We start from the raw sequence: 18,955 nt of genomic DNA, 5'->3' as shown, positions 1-18,955 counted from the left end.
GCCTTTCTTGCATGGGTGCGCGCTTACTCGCCCTAATAAACTCATCCCTACTTGTGGTGGCCCGTGTTCCAATGCGAGGAGGGGCGTCTGCTCCGTATAAAGCGAGCAGTAGGCTGTTTCTAACCATGGTTTCTATGGCACCGTCACGTTCCGCCGCTGTTGTCGCCAGCGATGGCCCTCGCTCCTCTCCTTCCACGCCAATAAGTCGCGCGCGCGCTTCTAAAATCATACTCACGGTATGTGTGACGGCGCTCGCCTCATCATGTGAAGCGTTGTGCCGCATTATCGTAACATCCAAATCAGGCAACACAACTGTCGCAGTGCGAAGGGGCGATTTCCAGTGTGTTTCATCTGTCATTAGCACAAATATTGAGCAGCGTCGTCGCCAACAAGGATGACCTCCCACGTTTCAGCGCATCAATGTGTACTTGTATCCCGGTCGTGTACAAATTCCTATATGTAGTACAGCCCCTACTTCGTGCGTTGTGCCTTTTTTTTCTGAAGAGATGTGCGCGTACTGTATTTTAAAATTTTTTGTTGTCAGTGCCCAACGAAATCGAGATCAGCTGGAACAACGGGGATCTACGAACGTAAACTTTTTATGACGGGATTTGTTGCTGTTGTGATGCGTAGATATTCAGAAAGCGTAAGCATTTTTTTTTTCTGTTTCTTTCAACAGTGTCGGGCAAAAAGTACTCGTTCCTGGCCGAATGGAATGATGCGAGCACCTACTCCGTCAGAAGCTTCATCCTCAACTTTTTCACCAGAGACTCGACAGTGGAAATGGTGAGCTACTTTCCGTGTTTTCGGTTGCATGAACAACTTATTGAACATCTGCATGAACATACGCATGAACGCACGCATGACCTTCGGCATGTATGTGCAGGATTACAGCGTGTTCGTTCGGCACACTCCAACTGTTTAGCTTTAGTCGCCTGACGTGTTCTATGGAACGCGACGCACGGGCAGTCATCAATCCACATATTGACCGATGGCTAGTCGCCACATTCGAATCGCTATTTGACTTATACTTTTATTTGTTTCGTTCAATTCCGTCCACAGACGGCTCCACTTAGCAAACGCGTCGATTCGAATTTAACGAATATTTTATCGTCGTTGATAAGCGACAATACGACCGGCCACTGGATTGTGAACCACGTTCTGGCTTTTTTTTATGCAAGGGCAGACACGTGGAAGTGAAGGCGTCCCTGTAATGCGTATTGAACATATTTTGCACTCTACACGGCCAAGGCAGGTTTTCTACCACGTGTACACAAGCACAGAATTTATAGTTGTGTTCAGCTGTCCAGCAAGAAATGGGCAGATTTGGAGTACAATGCACTCTACTGTGATCCTGCTCCTCCTGAAAAGTCCCACTGCCGTGCATAGCCAGCTCTAGCTAGGTGGTCTGGCAACTGTCGTGAGAGAGAGAGAGGCGCGATGTGACGCCGAACACCAACATGTGTGTCTTTTAACGAGGTCACGATGTAATCTCTGTGTAATCCGATGTAATCTGACTGCCATTAAACCTCTTATCCCTCACACTAGTATGAGAGAGCCGTACGCTGTCCCTTATGAACATAGGCGTGCGCAGGGTTCCCGTCAGGGGGCGAAGGTTCACCGCAGCGCTGCAGCACCCCAATTTTTATTAAGTCAATGTATGGGACAGATTTTGCCCCCCCCCTTCCCCCGTGCGCACGCCTATGCTTAAGAAAGTTAAAGCTGACGACATTTAAATATGAATTTATTTATAAAATCAGTCGTTGGAAGAACAGGTGAACCATTTAGAGCACTATGCACACTACCGCGGGAGACCTGTACGCAACCGTCCCTCAACGCTTAGAGCACGGTGTTTAGAACGAGTATAGTAACGAAAAGCGCAAAATAAAAATGAGAGGTAGAAGGAAAAACAAAACGAGACGAGCGCTGACTGTAAACTGAAGCGTTTATTGCGCAAAACCATGCCTAAATAACATCGGCCGCAGACCTCGTGCACTTGAGGGTTCGGTTAGAAAATGCAAGTTACAAAACTAACAAAGCGATAATTATCTTCGCAAGCTTAGATAACCGAGATCTCTGTAAAGCAAGGCAATCGAGGCCTGAGCAACCCGGGTATCGGACGGAGCGCTGATGTGGACAGCCTCTATTCGATGTGCGGTCGATGTTATTTGGGCATGGTTTTGCGCAATAAATGTTTCAGTTGCTTCAAAATGGTTAGTTGTTGGTCTAGTTGGATCGACATCTTGCATAGGGGAGCGCGGATTTGGTTAGGAAAGGCCACACGCGTCTTTTCTGTCGTGTGGTCTTTCCTCCTAACCAAATCCGCGCTCCCTTATGCAAGGTGTTTCAGTTGACAGTCAAGGCACGTCCCGTCTTGTTCTTCCTTTTGTATCTCGCTTTTATTTCGCGCTGTTTATTACTGTGCTCCGATACCAACTAGCGCAGCTTACCACTCTTTAGAAAAAGTGATTAACGACCCAGAGTACTACGTACTCTATTAAGCATGAAATGCTTTTAGCCTCCCTTGACCGTGATCTTCAAGCGACCTTGAGTCAAATGCCAGACACGTTATCCGGGCACTCAAGAGGGGTACTTTTATTCTATACTTGACTTGTACACAAACCAAATCGGTACAACTTGTTGTCTATGTCGTTACTCAGTGCTGCACGGCTGGAAATTCCAGTCTTTCCGCCCGGAATACAAAAAAATCACAGCATATCCACGTGGTGATTGATGATGAGTGGGGCGAAGCGAACTCGCGCTGCATCACGGCGATGGCATTGGCGCGAGCGTGGTCCTTCTTGATGGAAGATATTGTGACTAGAGTGTTTGAGAACCACAATCTGTCGCACACACCGCAACTATGGCCGAAACTGTTATCAAGGAAGTCCCGCTGAAAGCGCGCGTCGGCGCCTTCGGGCAGAGCCCGCCTGATGCGTTTTGCAGCCACTTCACGTGCTCGCACAGCCTCGGGCTCTGCCTGCCGGCACGCGCGCTTTCTCGCCGCTTCACGGTCATTCACATTTTGAAGATCCGATTCGCGCCGCAGCCGTGCAGCTTCGGCCTCGCGGGCTCGAACGGCGGGGTCTTCGCGCCGCAGCCGTGTAGCTTGTCGAGCAGCTTCGGCCTCGCGGGCTCGAACGGCGGGGTCTTCTCGCCGCAGCCGTGCAGCTTGTCGAGCAGCTTCGGCTTCGCGGGATCGAACGGCGGAATCTGCTTCGCGGCGTCGACGTGCAGCTTCGGCCTCGCGGGCTTTCACCTCAGGATTCTGTCTGCGAGCGCGCGCTGCCGCCGCCTTCCGTGCCCTCCGTTCCGCAGCCTTGTCTTCCATATGGCGACTCCGAGCTAAAGAGAAAGCGTGCCAAGAGGGAGCCTCATGGCGCGTTACTTCTGAAATGTTGTCTTCGGGTGTCGTTGAAAACACGAGACGTAGTCAAGAAGAAAGAACGCCACACAGGCGAACACGCGCGAGAGTGTCACTCGTCAACGTCGTCGTCTTCTTCTACTGCATACCAGAACGCGCGCAGTAAAGAAAGAAGAATGCCACACAGGCGAACACGCACGAGAGTCTCACTCGTCAACGTCGTCTTCTTCTTCTACTGCATACCAGAACGCGCGCAGTAAAGAAGGAAGAATGCCACACAGGCGAACACGCACGAGAGTCTCACTCGTCAACGTCGTCTTCTTCTTCTACTGCATACCAGAACGCGCGCAGTAAAGAAGGAAGAATGCCACACAGGCGAACACGCACGAGAGTCTCAATCGTCAACGTCGTCTTCTTCTTCTACTGCATACCAGAACGCGCGCAGTAAAGAAGGAAGAATGCCACACAGGCGAACACGCACGAGAGTCTCACTCGTCAACGTCGTCTTCTTCTTCTACTGCATACCAGAACGCGCGCAGTAAAGAAGGAAGAATGCCACACAGGCGAACACGCACGAGAGTCTCAATCGTCAACGTCGTCTTCTTCTTCTACTGCATACCAGAACGCGCGCAGTAAAGAAGGAAGAATGCCACACAGGCGAACACGCACGAGAGTCTCACTCGTCAACGTCGTCTTCTTCTTCTACTGCATACCAGAACGCGCGCAGTAAAGAAGGAAGAATGCCACACAGGCGAACACGCACGAGAGTCTCACTCGTCAACGTCGTCGTCTTCTTCTACTGCATACGAGAATGCGCGCTTCTCACGAGCTAGAGGTGGCTATTACAACGCTACAAACAAACGGAGGATGGACAGACCCACGGCATAAGGAGCTTCGCCCCTAAAAAACAGCAAAAAGAAAACAGAGTGCTAGCGTCTTAAACAGGCATCAACACCATTAGCTTCGAGCTGGCCAACTAGGTCCCCAAAGACAACTTGGTATACCTGGCGACAACTTTCTGTGGCAGCACAGCTAATGCTACGTGGGCGGAGCTTCTGCACATGTGTTACTACGCCAAGTAGTCCGTTCGCGGGCGATTTCGATTTTGGCTTCGCGAGCGCATAAAACATGTGCGTTTCCACACGAGTATTCATGGCTCATGATGTTATTTGGGAATTTATGCAGATAGTTTATTCACAGATGTAGTCGAAATCTACCACATGACTTGATATACTTAAGCATGCAGCACAAATACCTGGAATCGTTGCTGAGCTCTTCTGCAAATCAAATTATATAACGCTAATGTGCTAGCGGTTCAAGTCCACGTGCAAAGCGAGCACCATTTAATATTGTTTACAATTATTTTTTGGGAAAGCGATAGAATATTTTGTATTGCGAAGGAACGCAGGAATCAGCTTTATTAAAGCGGTCGGTTTTACTTTTCAAAGAAAAAAGAAAGCCACGGCCCAGCAGTAACTGCGCAATCGGAAACCTTACGCAAAGGTAACAAGCGATTTTCTGAATTTCGGTGCACACAGGGTCGGCATCGTCGTTTTCCTACATTTGGAGACGCTGTAACTTTCTGGAGACGCTCACGTCATTTTGTTAGGGGACGCGAAGGCACCGAAAGGCAGCAGATATCTTGGCCACGACCAGTCAGGAGCGGGCGTCTCACGTGTGTGATTATACAAACGGGTGAAACGGTGTTGGTGAAACGCGCTCCTTACTCCTGTGGTCAAGAATGCTTTTTTTGCAAATTGATAATCACGCTGTCAGTCGCATAATAGACATGAACGCGTCTGTTGACGAGGCAAAGCTGTGCATGGGTGATTTTGTCACCGTAAATCGCTCTCATTCAAAACACCAAAACACCTCCCGCCGTAGACGCCGACGGACACGGTGTTAGACGCAATCTTCGGTGCGACTGTATCAGTAATAGTAGGCAACCGAAATACCGACCATGTATGCAACGCATTTTATGAAATGGGCCACTTATTTTACGTACTGTTTCCAATCGCAGTTTTGCTTTCAAGCGGCTCTTCTTGCTGAAGACTTGAAGGTCACCGTCGTCACTGTCAAGAAAGCTATCGCGATGAGAGACCCACTTGCGATGGTGGTATCACTTGCACACTTCTTTCTCGGTGATAGTATGGGCAAATCAACAAAATAATTCACAACGCACCGCTGTCTTCGTTTCATTCTAGTCGATGAACACAGATCACCTAACGAACACGCGCTTATGCTCACTTGCAAGCTTCGATATGCACCTGTTGCAGCCGAGCTATGGTGGCTGAGCGACGCCATCGTTGTTGAGTGGGGACGGAAAACGTGAAATGGACACCAGAAAACCTGAAAACTCGAAAGAGCGAAAATCGCAAATCCTTTACGGGATTATCATTCTTACTTTCAACGCAAGCAATCTTGAACGTTATACCTATTTCTTTTCTTTTTATGTTTTCTTTTAAGCTACGTATTCTACAAAAGCTAGCGTTCGCGGACTACATACAGAAGCGGAGTAAAAAAAATCACAGCATATCCACGGAGTGAATGATGATGAGTGGGCGAAGCTGCGGAGGTTCATCGGTAAACCGTGAATCTTCCGTGAATTCTGCCCAGTACATCATCACCGACGTGAGATCGGGCGCGTTTATACTAAAGGTTCGATTTGTTATGACGACTTGCAGCTCACATTAATTTTACATGTAGGCTGTGAATTTTCATTGCTTAGAAAACCATTGCTTTAGAAAACATCTGGCGTCTTTCGTTAAGCAGCTGGCGTCTTTTCGGTTTGCTTTTACAAAACATCTGGCGTCTTTCGTTGGTTTATTTCATCAATCAACGGTGTTTTGAACAAAATTTTTATTGTTTAATCACGCACAGGAGAAATCTGACCAGGCACTACCTTGGAGGTAAACAATGGCTGCTAATGGGAATGAGAGACAGAAGAAGTCGGCTTTTAGCGAACACTTACACTTCTACTTCTACTAACGTTTCCTACTGGAACATGCCAATGGCTGCTAATGGGGAATGAGAGACAGAAGAATTCGGCTTTTAGTTAACGCGCACGCTGCGAATTTTTTATTGTTCAACAACGCACAGGAAAAATCTCCCACCGGCACCACCATGGAGGTCAAAGCGTAAGACTGGTTACGCACTACGACTACTACTACGACTACGAGGGACGAACGGGTGCCGCCTTAAGGAGCTTCGCCCCTAAAACTGCGTGGTTCGGTTGCGTAACCTTCGCTGTGCTGCCACAGAAAGTTGTCGCCAGGCGTAGATTCTATGCAAGGCCGAGAACGCTGTACGCTGTGGTTGTGTTTAGAACACACGGTGACGATTTAGAGTAGTACGTACTTTACTACGGAAGAGCAGAGCCGTCCCGATTTACTGCAGCAAGAAATTAAGAGCTAAGGAAAGTGAACGAGTGAGTGCGAGATTTGCAAGCAGACTTGTACAGTGCTATTTCGTGCAACCAGCTTTGTCGTCAACGTTTTTGCGCAGTTTCGTGAAAACTTATTTGTTGAATAAGCTTGGAAAACGCATAAACTTCGCACATTTATGACGAAAAATTTCTGCTCAACGCATGTCTTTTATCCAAGTTTTTTATCAACACAAGAGCAAGAAACCATGGCGTGAATGTTTTACTACTTGATAAGATCTCACGGCAGCTCATAAGTCCCTACAGCAGCTTTCCTTGCGAATGGCTCATGCTTAGCAGGAAGCGAACATCAGAATCGCTAAGGAACACCCAGTCAGGTCAGGGGGAGGAGGAGGAATGAACTTTATTGAAAAGCAGCGATTTTAATGGCCCGGCCTAGTCCTCCCACGTGGGGACTTCGAGGTCTTGCCCGTTCGCCGCCTCTCGGGCTTGCTGGGTGGCCCCAGGCAGGTTAAAAAAAAATTATTTTCAAGCGAAGCTAGCACTGACGGACGTGTGTATCGCCGGACACAAGTTTAGAAGTCTGCGGCATTTCCTCGTCGAACGTGGATGCACACAAGACTTCACCAATGGGCGCGCACTCGAGACTGATGTCTTGAGCCGGACGGCCGGTGATCCCGCCTTCGGAGTACATTGCCGAGTGGGGGACTGTTTCTTTAGTGGCGGAGGCGATAGGCTGCCGTATTCGGTCATCTGGGCGGGGCCTCTCGGGACTTCTCAAGTTTCATCCGACAACAGCTGTTGATTGTGGTGTTCCAAAAAACCCTCCTCACCCACAGCTGGCGCCCACCAACAAAATTTCCGAGAAAGAAAGAAAGAAAGAAAGAAAGAAAGAAAGAAAGAAAGAAAGAAAGAAAGAAAGAAAGAAAGAAAGAAAGAAAGAAAGAAAGAAAGAAAGAAAGAAAAGCAGTGCCGGCAGGCACGCCCACGCAAAGCTTCGCTTGCCTCCATTTCCCTGATTGGGGAAAGGTATTGATTATGTTTTAAATGCGAAGCATTTCTTAGCGAACTTCTGCGACTTTGAGCGTATCTATCTATCTATCTATCTATCTATCTATCTATCTATCTATCTATCTATCTATCTATCTATCTATCTATCTATCTATCTATCTATCTATCTATCTATCTATCTATCTATCTATCTATCTAGCCGCCTACGACTTTGTGCTCTCCTGGTCGCTTGGTTAATCGAATGTGCACCAAAATTGGTATGGCGTAACATGACTGTATGACGAACATAAATGACAAGTCATAACATGAAAATCATGACACGCATGTCATATACAGCATGATTTACATGCTAAGCTCATGAGGCGCTGGCGGCCGTTTCGCTAGTTTGATATACAGCAAAATTTGTATCATGCGAGGTGACCGTGTGACGAACATAAATAACACGAGTTAACATGAAAATCATGACACGCATGTCATGTACAGCATGACTTACGTGCTACGCTCATGGGGCGCTGGCGGCCGTTTCACTAGATTTATATACACCAAAATTGGTATCTTGTGACGTGACTGTGTAACGAACGTAAATAACACGAGTTAACATGATAATCATGACACGCATGTCATGTACAGCATGACTTACGTGCCACGCTCATGCACCGCTGGCGGCCGTTTCGCTAGCTTGATCTACCCCGAAATTGGTATTGCGCGACGTGACTGTGTGACGAACATAAAAAAGTCACAGTTTCGCCGCAAGGCCGAAGCAATGAATGCGATAGCAAGAAACTAATGCTATATGAAGTGAGGCTCGCCAATGGATACTCTCAGTTTGAACAGCGCTCCTGTTGCAAAGGCGGCCGAAGCAGCGAAGGAAACTAGCGTGCTTCAAGTGTCGAGCTGTGACACTTGATAGTTCGCGCTCATCTTCTGTTTGTTCGTTTAGCGGCGTCCCTTGAGCTCGAGTGGCTTTCGTACGCTCCGTAACATGAGCGCGGACATCATGGTGAAAGCGTGAAACATCCCTCTTCCCCTCAGCACAAGAAAACCGCGCGAGCAGACAGCGGAAGGGCAAGGTTCTCCCTGTGCTGCGGATGTGTATATAACGCTCGCCGTTACCTACGTGGAGGATCTGCGTTTCGTGGCGTAGTGGCTCGCGCCACTCGCTGCGGAGGAGGAGGTCCCTAGTTCGATTCCGCGCTTCGTAAGCATTTTTCTGAATTATTTTCTTTGGGGCTTTTATATATATATATATATACATACTTATACATATACGGTGCATGACGGCGGCGACGGCGACGGCAAAATCCAGCCGAGACTGTCCATATAATTGCTATCGCAATAAAACACGAGTTAACATGAAAATCATGACACGCATGTCATGTACAGCATGACTTACGTGCCACGCTCATGGCGCGCTGGCGGCCGTTTCGCTAGCTTGATCTACCCCGCAATTGGTTTTGCGCGACGTGACTGTGTGAAGAACATAAAAACACGAGTTAACATGAAAATCATGACATGCATGTCATGTACAGCATGACTTACGTGCCTCGCTCATGGTGCGCTGGCGGCCGTTTCGCTAGCTTGATATACACCAAAATTGGTATCTTGCGACGTGACTGTGTGACGAACATAAATAAGAGGAGTTAACATGAAAATCATGACACGCATGTCATGTACAGCATGACTTACGTGCCAGGCTCATGGGGCGCTGGCGGCCGTTTCGCTAGCTTGATATACACCAAAATTGGTATCTTGCGACGTGACCGTGTGACGAACATAAATCACATCAGTTAACATGAAAATCATGGCACGCATGTCATGTACAGCATGACTTACGTGCCACGCTCATGGTGCGCTGGCGGCCGTTTCGCTAGCTTGATATACACCAAAATTAGTTTCTTGCGACGTGACCGTGTGACGAACATAAATAACACCAGCTAGCATGAAAATCATGACACGCATGTCATGTACAGCATGACTTACGTGCCACGCTCATGGTGCGCTGGCTGCCGTTTCTCTAGCTTGATCGACCCCGAAGTTGGTAGTGCGCGACGTTACTGCGTGACGAACATAAATAATAGGAGTTAACATGAAAACCATGACACGCATTTTTTTCAGTGGCATACAAGACGATGTATGCAGCTCTTTGCTGGCTGCTTCGCATTACATCGATTCCCACAATGCGTGGGATCTGCCGGCTTTTTTTATTGCGACATAGATTTGACCTTAAGGCAGGCACGTAGGCAAGGGGGGGGGGGGGGGGCGGGGGGCCCGGGCCCCCCCCCGAAATTCGTCCGGCCTTCTATATTCCCGGGCAACTTTTGTTTTATTTTTGCCATGGAAATACTTTCTTTCGAACAATTAGGCCTTGGGCCCCCCCCCCCCCCCCCCCAGAAAAAAAATTCTGGCTACGTGCCTGCCTTAAGGCATAATATTTTGTGTGTACATGTGCATTAGATGTGCGCGTTAGGCCGGTGTTGTGCATGAGGTGAAGCAGTGTCTTGTGGAATCTTTTATCACGTATCCAACGGTCATAAGTGGTCGTGTCACTGTAGCGAACGGTCCGAATAACCGAGCGCGAAAAACCACAGGACACAGAGGAAGGGAACGTACACAGCGCACACAGCGCTGTGTGCGTTCCCTTCCTGTGTGTCCTGTGGTTTTTCCCGCCATTATTCGGATCATGTGCAACCAACAAGCCCAGCTTTCCGCACTGTAGCGAAGCCCGGCTTGCAGGAGGTGACGGGAGCGTTCCGACCTTAACCCTTGGCATGTCCATATAAGATGGTATGCATCTTCTTGCATCACTGGAACAGAACAGTATGGACACGTAGCACCCAGTGGTGAACATGACCAGTTCCACGTTGAGATGATAGCCAGTGTAAGCGTAGCCCTGCCCGAAGCCTCCTAAGCACTTCTTCCACCCTAGCAAGGTGAAGGGGGAGGGAGCAGACACACGGTGGAATAAGAGCGCGTGTATCCTGCCGAAGAAAATTTTTGAGGGCTCGGAGTGAATTGAGGGGTTGAAATGGAAGGGGAATGGATGGAAGATCTGTACCAGGAGGGCAGTGCGCCTGCTGGTCAGAAGCAATATTATGAGGGTTCGTAGCGTGGCCCTGAATCCAGCGTACCCTAATGCAAGTAGCTGTATCGCGCTTCATGGTGTGTATTGCCTCGCACATTTCCATCGCCTCACTCGGGAACTTTCTTGAGTTCCCGAATATCCGCTACTTAACGTCATAGGATGCTAAAATTGTTGAGTGTCGAGGAAACCAACACCAGCATTATCTTCCTTAGTCTCCGGCAGCACCGCTCGTTACTGGACTTCATACACGAAGCAAATTTGTATGTGTATTTCTGAATAATAATTATTATGCCTAAGGGCAGACTTTCGAAAAAAAGAGAGTGAAACGTGGATCTATCTATCTATCTATCTATCTATCTATCTATCTATCTATCTATCTATCTATCTATCTATCTATCTATCTATCTATCTATCTATCTATCTATCTATCTATCTATCTATCTATCTATCTATCTATCTATCTATCTATCTGTCTGTCTGTCTATCTATCTATCTATCTATCTATCTATCTATCTATCTATCTATCTATCTATCTATCTATCTATCTATCTATCTATCTATCTATCTATCTATCTATCTATCTATCTATCTATCTATCTATCTATCTATCTATCTATCTATCTGTGTACAGATCGAGCTGAAGAGTCGGCGCGTGTTCCTGCGGCGCACCGAGTGCGTGGGCTGCGCGCTGCGCGACCTGTTCGCGGGCAACGTGGTGGCCGTTCTCTCGCGACACCTGCGCATCCTGGGATACGCCGACGCTCAGACTGCTGCATTTCTCGCACCTAAGCACGAACGGTACGGCACAATGTTGCGCTTTGCGTTGCTGGAGTCTTTCTGATTGATTGATTGATTGATTGATTGATTGATTGATTGATTGATTGATTGATTGATTGATTGATTGATTGATTGATTGATTGATTGATTGATTGATTGATTGATTGATCGATCGATCGATCGTCCCTACTCGGGTTCGTATTTCCACATTCAAGGGTGCACGCATAGATCGTCAATGTGAAACGTGGTTCAAATATCAAGTTCATTAATCGCAAAATACAATACATATGTAAAGGTGAAACATTTTGAGAAGAAGGCCCAAAAGAGTTGTGGGTGCACCTCCTGCAAGAATCGGACAAAGCAAGTTTATTAAGCACAGAAATTGGTTGACTATACAGATTTTGATTGACTGTAGACATACATATTAATTAAGGATTAGAAAGGACATGAATGAACGTAATCAAAGGCAACGCAAAAACTGATTATAGACTAAGTATTGTGGCCAAAGGAAGTGCGTTTTCTAGGATGATCTAAAACGGTTTAACGGTAGCATTTTTAAATCAGGCTTCAAAGTATTCCAAATATATATATATATATATATCTATATATATATATATATATATATATATATATATATATATATATATATATATATATAAATATATAGTGGGGTGAAATTCAATGGATCCGGTGGAAAATGCGGTAGAAAAACAGGTCGACAAACGTGCGAAACACAAGTTTTACTAACGTAAGGCCCTCCTGCCGAAACGTTAGTAAAAGTTGTGTTTCGCACGTTGTCGACCTGTTTTTCTATCGTATATATATATATATATATATATACGCGCACATACAAAAGCACGCACGAACATACCTGGTTGATCGCCCCCTTCCCCTCCCCGGACAAAAATTTCTGGCTACGCCCCTGACAGCACTCTAGCATTACAAATAAGCCGTGTGACACATTAAACTCGCAAGGGAGAACGTTCAACCACGAGTGAGAAGTTCTTCATGTCATATTAGTCTACAAATTATGTTGGTTGGTTGGTTGAAAAACTTTATTTGGGTCCTGCAAGGCGCGCGTCAGCACGCAGCGGGCGACTCCCACGTCGGGACCGTCAGACCAAGCCTGCCGGCCGCTCCGCTACAGGAGCGGCCGCTCCTGTAGCCGCTACACATTATGTTGTCAATCAAAAATTGTTTGGTCACTCTGAAGCGTATAGATAGTTCGGGTAGGGTATTTGACCTTGAAGTGGCTTAAAAACACGCACGTAGTTATCCAAATGCCGAAGGTCAAGGTCTTACAAGTGGTGCGGTTGCTTGTTCTAGCGCAGCAGCTCGTCAGGAAAGAAAACTAAAGATGTAACTAAAGCCAACGGGGCAGACTGTGTGCTCTTCGCTGTTCTGGAGACCATGTTTTCACAGTGTCTCTGTGTACAAGCGATCCAATTAGTGCGTTTACAAAATCAACATCCCGGCAAACAAAGGCGCCACTCGAAAACAGGACGGGGGGGGGGTGCTGTATACACGAATTTTTCACCACTAATGAAGTTACTCAACGCGCGCGAGAGCGTCTGCTGCTTCTTGTTAACCGTGACCTCATTTCACGAGCTTGTTCAGAATGCAAGCAACCCCAACCTTCTTCTTTTAAGCCTATTCTGGGGATGGAAAGTAGACAGGGGCACCTGCTTAGCTGTAAACACTGTTAGTGTTATCGAAACTAGCGCCTCGTTTAGCGCTTTACAATGGCTGGGTGCTGACTCTTTCTGAGGAGGAAAATGGAAACGGTGACCACACGGTGACCACACGTTAACCTTTGGAAACGGTAACGTTTGATAAGCGAAAAAGGAGACGGTGACGTTTGGTAAGCGAGAAAGGAAACGGTGACCTTTGGTAAGCGAAAGTCCTTCAGCACAGATAGATTTACGCAGTTTAATAAGGATGCTTAAAATGTATGAAGAAATGAAAGGAAAACGATAGTTCTGTCAAATACCGATATGGAGTTTCATGCACTTATCCTTTTCCTAATAATTATGATTGCTGGAGTTTTACGTCCAAGAACCACGATGAGGGTCACCGTTGAGGGGCTCAGGAAATTTCGACCGCCTGGGGTTCTTTAACAGGCACCTAAATCGAAGCCCACGTGCCTCTAGCATTTTGCCTGCTTCGAAATGCGGCCGCCGTGGCAGGGGATTCAATCCCGCGACCTTCCGGTCAGCACTCGAGCACCACTAGAGCGCCGCGGCGGGTTCTCCTTTTCCTGAGCGTTACACAAACTTGTTTACTCGTGGATTTTCGATGCACAGCTCGCGATATATTCGGGCGAAGTTGCCTAACTAAAGCTTGGAGAAATTGAATCGTATTTTCAGTTTTACTTGCCGAAAATGACTATCTGGTCGTGAGACACGGCGTATAGTGGGGTTATATGAACTACCAGGTGTTCTTTAACGCGCACCTAAGCATACATACATACGAGCGTTTTGGCACTGCGCCGCCATCAAAATGCGGCCGATGTGGTCGGGATTGAACCCGCGATCTCAATCTAAACAGCGCAATACGGTAGCAAATAAGCTAACGCCTAAAGTTCGAACTAGACGTGTCACAGTGTACGGCACATATCACACGGAAGGTCTGCTCAAAATTAGTACCGCACCCAGTTTAAAATGGGCTTATATGCATATATTGGAGAGAAGAAGAACTGCAAAAGAAAAACAAAATGCCGCCTTTTAATTCGGTCACGCGCACAACAGGCATGAGCACGCACCCCTGTTTTTTGTTTCTATTTGTTTGTTTATTCTTCAATTTGTGGCTTTTCCCAATGCAGCACCGTACTTGTGCTGAGACCAGCTAACTTGAGGAGGCTGGGAGACGTCTGGGCGGCCGTCGAAGCTGCGGGCGCCACGGTCTGCAAGTCGGTCATGCTCCAGCTGACTCCGCACGACGTCAAGCTACTGAGTGCGAACCCCCAGGAAGCGTGAGTGTTTCTGGTTTGGGTGCTTTCAGCGCCAGCGAGCGCCGGTGCCACAGTGTTGACAGTAGATACGCAATCAGCAGTTCAGCAAGTAGGAAAAGAAAGCCACCCATGTATCGTCACTCACTCACTCACTCACTCACTCACTCACTCACTCACTCACTCACTCACTCACTCACTCACTCACTCACTCACTCACTCACTCACTCACTCACTCACTCACTCACTCACTCACTCCTTCACTCACTCACTCACTCACTCACTCACTCCTTCACTCACTCACTCACTCACTCACTCACTCACTCACTCACTCGCTCACTCACTCACTCACTCACTCACTCACTCACTCACTCACTCACTCACTCACTCACTCACTCACTCACTCACTCACTCACTCACTCACTCACTCACTAATGGCCACTGTCGATATCCTATGCTTAAATAAAGCGATATAGGCAATGTGTCACACTCGTACGATAAGACACTTCTCTTCCACCATGCGCTCCCGCAGATTCGACGAGGGTCTTCTAAGCGGCCCTGTTGTCTGCATCCAGGTTTTAGGAGAGAGAGTTCTCACGAGGCTTAGGAACCAACCAGTGAAGACAGCAAGCGAAGGCCTGAGCCAGCAAGGTATGATTTCATGGCTACAGAAGTAGTCTTGCTCTCTTCAAGTTACGTGCAAACGGTAGACTGAAAAAGGTTGCTGGAAATGAAATAAAGAAACGAGAAACGGTTTGCACCAGGTGCCGTATTCACCAGGCTAGTTTACCATTGGAGGTGTTTCCTCACTGGCTGTTGTTCGAGCACCAGCAAATTACCACAACAGTCGGCGTCATACGACGTGGCAGTCGCATCAAATTTTTAGAATACGGTTTCCATTTCCAAAGGAATCTATTATATGGCTTGTCCAGTGCGCGCTAATTGGACAGAGCTCAAGAGCTGGCGAGCCGGCACCAATACTCACTGCTGCAACTATATCCAGCCCTGTCCAATAAGCGTGCGTTGAAAGAGACAGCCCACTTAGCTACAGAATAATCCCCTTGGAGAGAATTTCTGGCTGTTCTGCCGAAGTTTTGGGAGTAACTAGATAGGCAGTGTGCAGTATCACTAAATTTGATACAAAAACCAAAATTAATGGTGTGTGAGTGTTAGAAATGCGAAACATAAATTGTGTTCAGTACCTGCTGTCCTTCAGATGTGTTACTGCATGACGCAGGTAACTACTTTTCACAAAAGTGGCCCCACCAGACTGCCCCCACCCAATCTGAAGTATTTAGGCAGCCTTTATATGGTATTGTTAAGATTTACTCTCCGACTACTTTCACCTCTTTTAGGCATACTATAAATTGAGCACGCTCGATTTATAGTATGGCAATGCCCTCCTTCAGCCAACACAGAACTTTGCGTGCGATCTAATAAACTTTTGCGCTTCCAAGCACCTTCATGAATCAGTACAAACTCGCCCAACTTTCTGTTCTTCTAATAAAATATGCTTCCCTTGTTTTACTTGCGCTTTGTCATGGTGCTAAACGCAATTCAACGCACTTGTTTGTCATTTACAAGCTGCTGAAGTCATTCGGATTTAACTGTGAAATTCATTACAGGCATTCATCGGCGACTTTTTTCCACGCAGATTGAGCATTTGGTGCTGCATAAAAATAATGAAGTGTTCAATAATCGATTCCATTGAGAAATTTTACAATCCAAATATACAATGAAAAAACTTATCTTTCTTGCTTTTTTTTCGGCAATAGCGAGCAATACGTAGATGCGTGATCACATTTTAGTGGCGGCAGATCTTAAGCATTCTTCATGGCTACGTTCTCTAAGAAACGTCCTGCCTCACGCTAATTCATTCTCCATATGTTGTTGTTCTTGTGGTGTCGTTCAATTCTGTTTCCTCTCGCTTTCTTCTGAACAGCAGGCACACTGCAAAGTCTATGCTGGATCTCGAAGGACAAGCCGTCAGCCGAGAAGGTTAGTCCAGAATTTTACTTTAACACCGGCTAAACAAAAGTACTGCTCCATTTATTAACGCGAGAGCTTTAAAGAGCTATTTTCGCAGAAATTCCGGTGTCGGCGTCGGCGTCGCTGGTTGTGAGCGAAAAATCAGCGTAGTCCGTGAGCGTTAATTCGAGAATGACGCACATAAATAGTAACAAATCTTCCGTTGGAGTAATCAAACCCAGGACTTCTGCGTGCCAAGCAGGTGTTCTACCACAGAACTACGACAGTGCTCGAAATCACTTCGGAAAAGAAAAAAAAACACTATATCAGTGTTACGTAGTTCGAGGAGTGTCATTAACACATGTAATATTGTGTTTCAGAAGCGTACAATCACACAAGGCGTCAAAACATGTGAACAGCGCGACGAGTGGTTGGTTTTAAAGGCTTGCCAGTTACAAAGAACATAGACATAATTAAGTATCATTATCAACGACAGCATCAACAACGTGTGCAGCTGTGCAGGTGCGCGTGTTACGTAAAGGACGCGTAGTGGACACCTCGCCAACTTGTACTTGCAGTAGGCATTCTAGGATAGTTTGAAAGGGCCAGTTTACATTCACACAGACGTTCCTTTCCTTGCGGCAAGTTTAGATTTCCACCAAGAAGCGAAGCCAGTCTAGCGATTGAGAAGCCACTGCGAACAGGGTCCGATCACGCTATCGCGTTCTAGTCTTGAAGGCGAAGCCCAAGCGCCCTCCAGGTTTTTTTCTTTTTTTAATTTAATTCTGGTCGATTTGAACCGCTTGTCACGAGAAAGGGAGTTTACTGTTGCTGAAATGATTATTGACATAGACTGAGTAAGAGACTCTGCTAAACCAGGAAACGGCTCCATCACGATGGCGGAAAAAGAAAGCAAACAAGGAGCCAGTTCAGAAAGCTCAGTCGTCGAAGATTCTTGCGTCACGCTTAGAGAAAACGAAGCAGCGATGTTTCGAATATGAGGCGCCGTCGTGAATTTTAATGGGGTGCTGCGGAGGCATCACCATGTTTTGACAGAGCCTTGCAGCTCGAGTGAAATGCGACGCCATTAAAATAACAATATAGCCAAATCCCGATTAGATCAATAGCCCGCTTTTGCACGTAAGGAGGCGCGCGGCTGTGCCACGACGACTGTTAGGCCAGAGTGCGTGTATGGAGCCCTGCTTTAAGCATCATTGCCAGTTCAGTGGGCCTATATTAAAGATCGCATTGTTCACATTTATTAATTCGAATACAAGCTTTTGTGGCAGTGTAAATTAGGCTTGCGCGAATATTAAATTTTAGGTTCGAAGCGAATTCGAAGCGAATAGTGATTTAGTCGAACAATTTCGAATCGAATTCGAATAGTATATATCACATATTATAAATAAAAATGAGCGTATTTGTCATGACCCAACTAACCTGCACAATATATTTTAAAATTGAAACAAGGCATGTGCATATGTCATCCCTTTTGGTTCAAAAGGAAGTGGAAGCAACTTTGAACAGTAGCATGATTTGACTTTCGGTAGAACGCAAGTGATAACCTGTAAGATACGTTACGTTTTAAAATTTACTATACTTAGAGCATACAAGCTTTTAAACTTAAAAAAAAAAATGTTGAATCAATGCGAGGGTAATATTTCCTAGAATAGGTGTATTCACAGTATAGCACCTCTTCACAACAGTGAAACAACCTTTACAGGGAGCTATATGCGGTTTATATATCTTTTCGTTCGTTTCAAATACTTCGAACTTTCGGAGAATTTAAGTTCGTGTCGAAGCAAATTCGAATACTATAATAATCGTTCGAATATTTTAAGGGCTCGAATATTCGCACAGGACAAGTGTAAATGAAAATAAAGCAGGCATGACGAAAGTATAACCGCGAATTTCGAAATTTCTGCGTCCTTTGTAAAGATTTTAGTTGCGAATTGTCATATAGAATAGAGGACTTCAACAAACTTAGGAGACTCGATGAATGTCTTGGCTCGCGCGAAACTTCACGAATGGGAAGCAGCCATAGAGAAATATTTACAGGCAGCGAATCTCATAAGTAACAGTACTTAATAGATTGAATATTAATGAGAACTAACAGACAATAATGCGAAGGAAAGTATAGGGGTGTTATTTGTAGTAATTAGAATATAAAGTGGAGAAAGTAATGTGGACGAAAATATAACTTGCCGCCGGCAGGGACCGAACCTGCGACCTTCGAATAACGCGTCCGATGGTCGAAGGTCGCAGGTTCGCAGGTTCGGTCCCTGCCGGCGGCAAATTATCTTTTCGTCCACTTTACTTTCTTCACATTTATACTCTAATTACTACAAATAACGCTCCCTATGCTTTCCTTGTCATTATGGTCGGTTAGTTCTCATGAATATTGTGTGGAACAAAGAAAAACGA

General features: G+C 46.3%; 1 protein-coding gene across 1 annotated transcript in view; it reads left to right on the top strand.

Moving 5' to 3' along the window:
* Nucleotides 1–684: 684 nt before the first annotated feature.
* Nucleotides 685–18,955, top strand: part of LOC119385706 (nucleoside diphosphate kinase 7) — a gene marked incomplete in the record, with an annotated part of 27,291 nt that continues 9,020 nt past the window's right edge. The window contains 3 exon segments of the mRNA XM_049414358.1: nucleotides 685–786; nucleotides 14,438–14,587; nucleotides 15,096–15,214. Coding sequence (XP_049270315.1) covers nucleotides 716–786; nucleotides 14,438–14,587; nucleotides 15,096–15,214 — 340 coding nt within the window.

Source organism: Rhipicephalus sanguineus, chromosome 3, assembly GCF_013339695.2.
Source record: "Rhipicephalus sanguineus isolate Rsan-2018 chromosome 3, BIME_Rsan_1.4, whole genome shotgun sequence".
Classification (NCBI taxonomy): Eukaryota; Metazoa; Arthropoda; class Arachnida; order Ixodida; family Ixodidae; genus Rhipicephalus; species Rhipicephalus sanguineus.
This window is presented reverse-complemented; position numbering and strand designations above follow the sequence as displayed.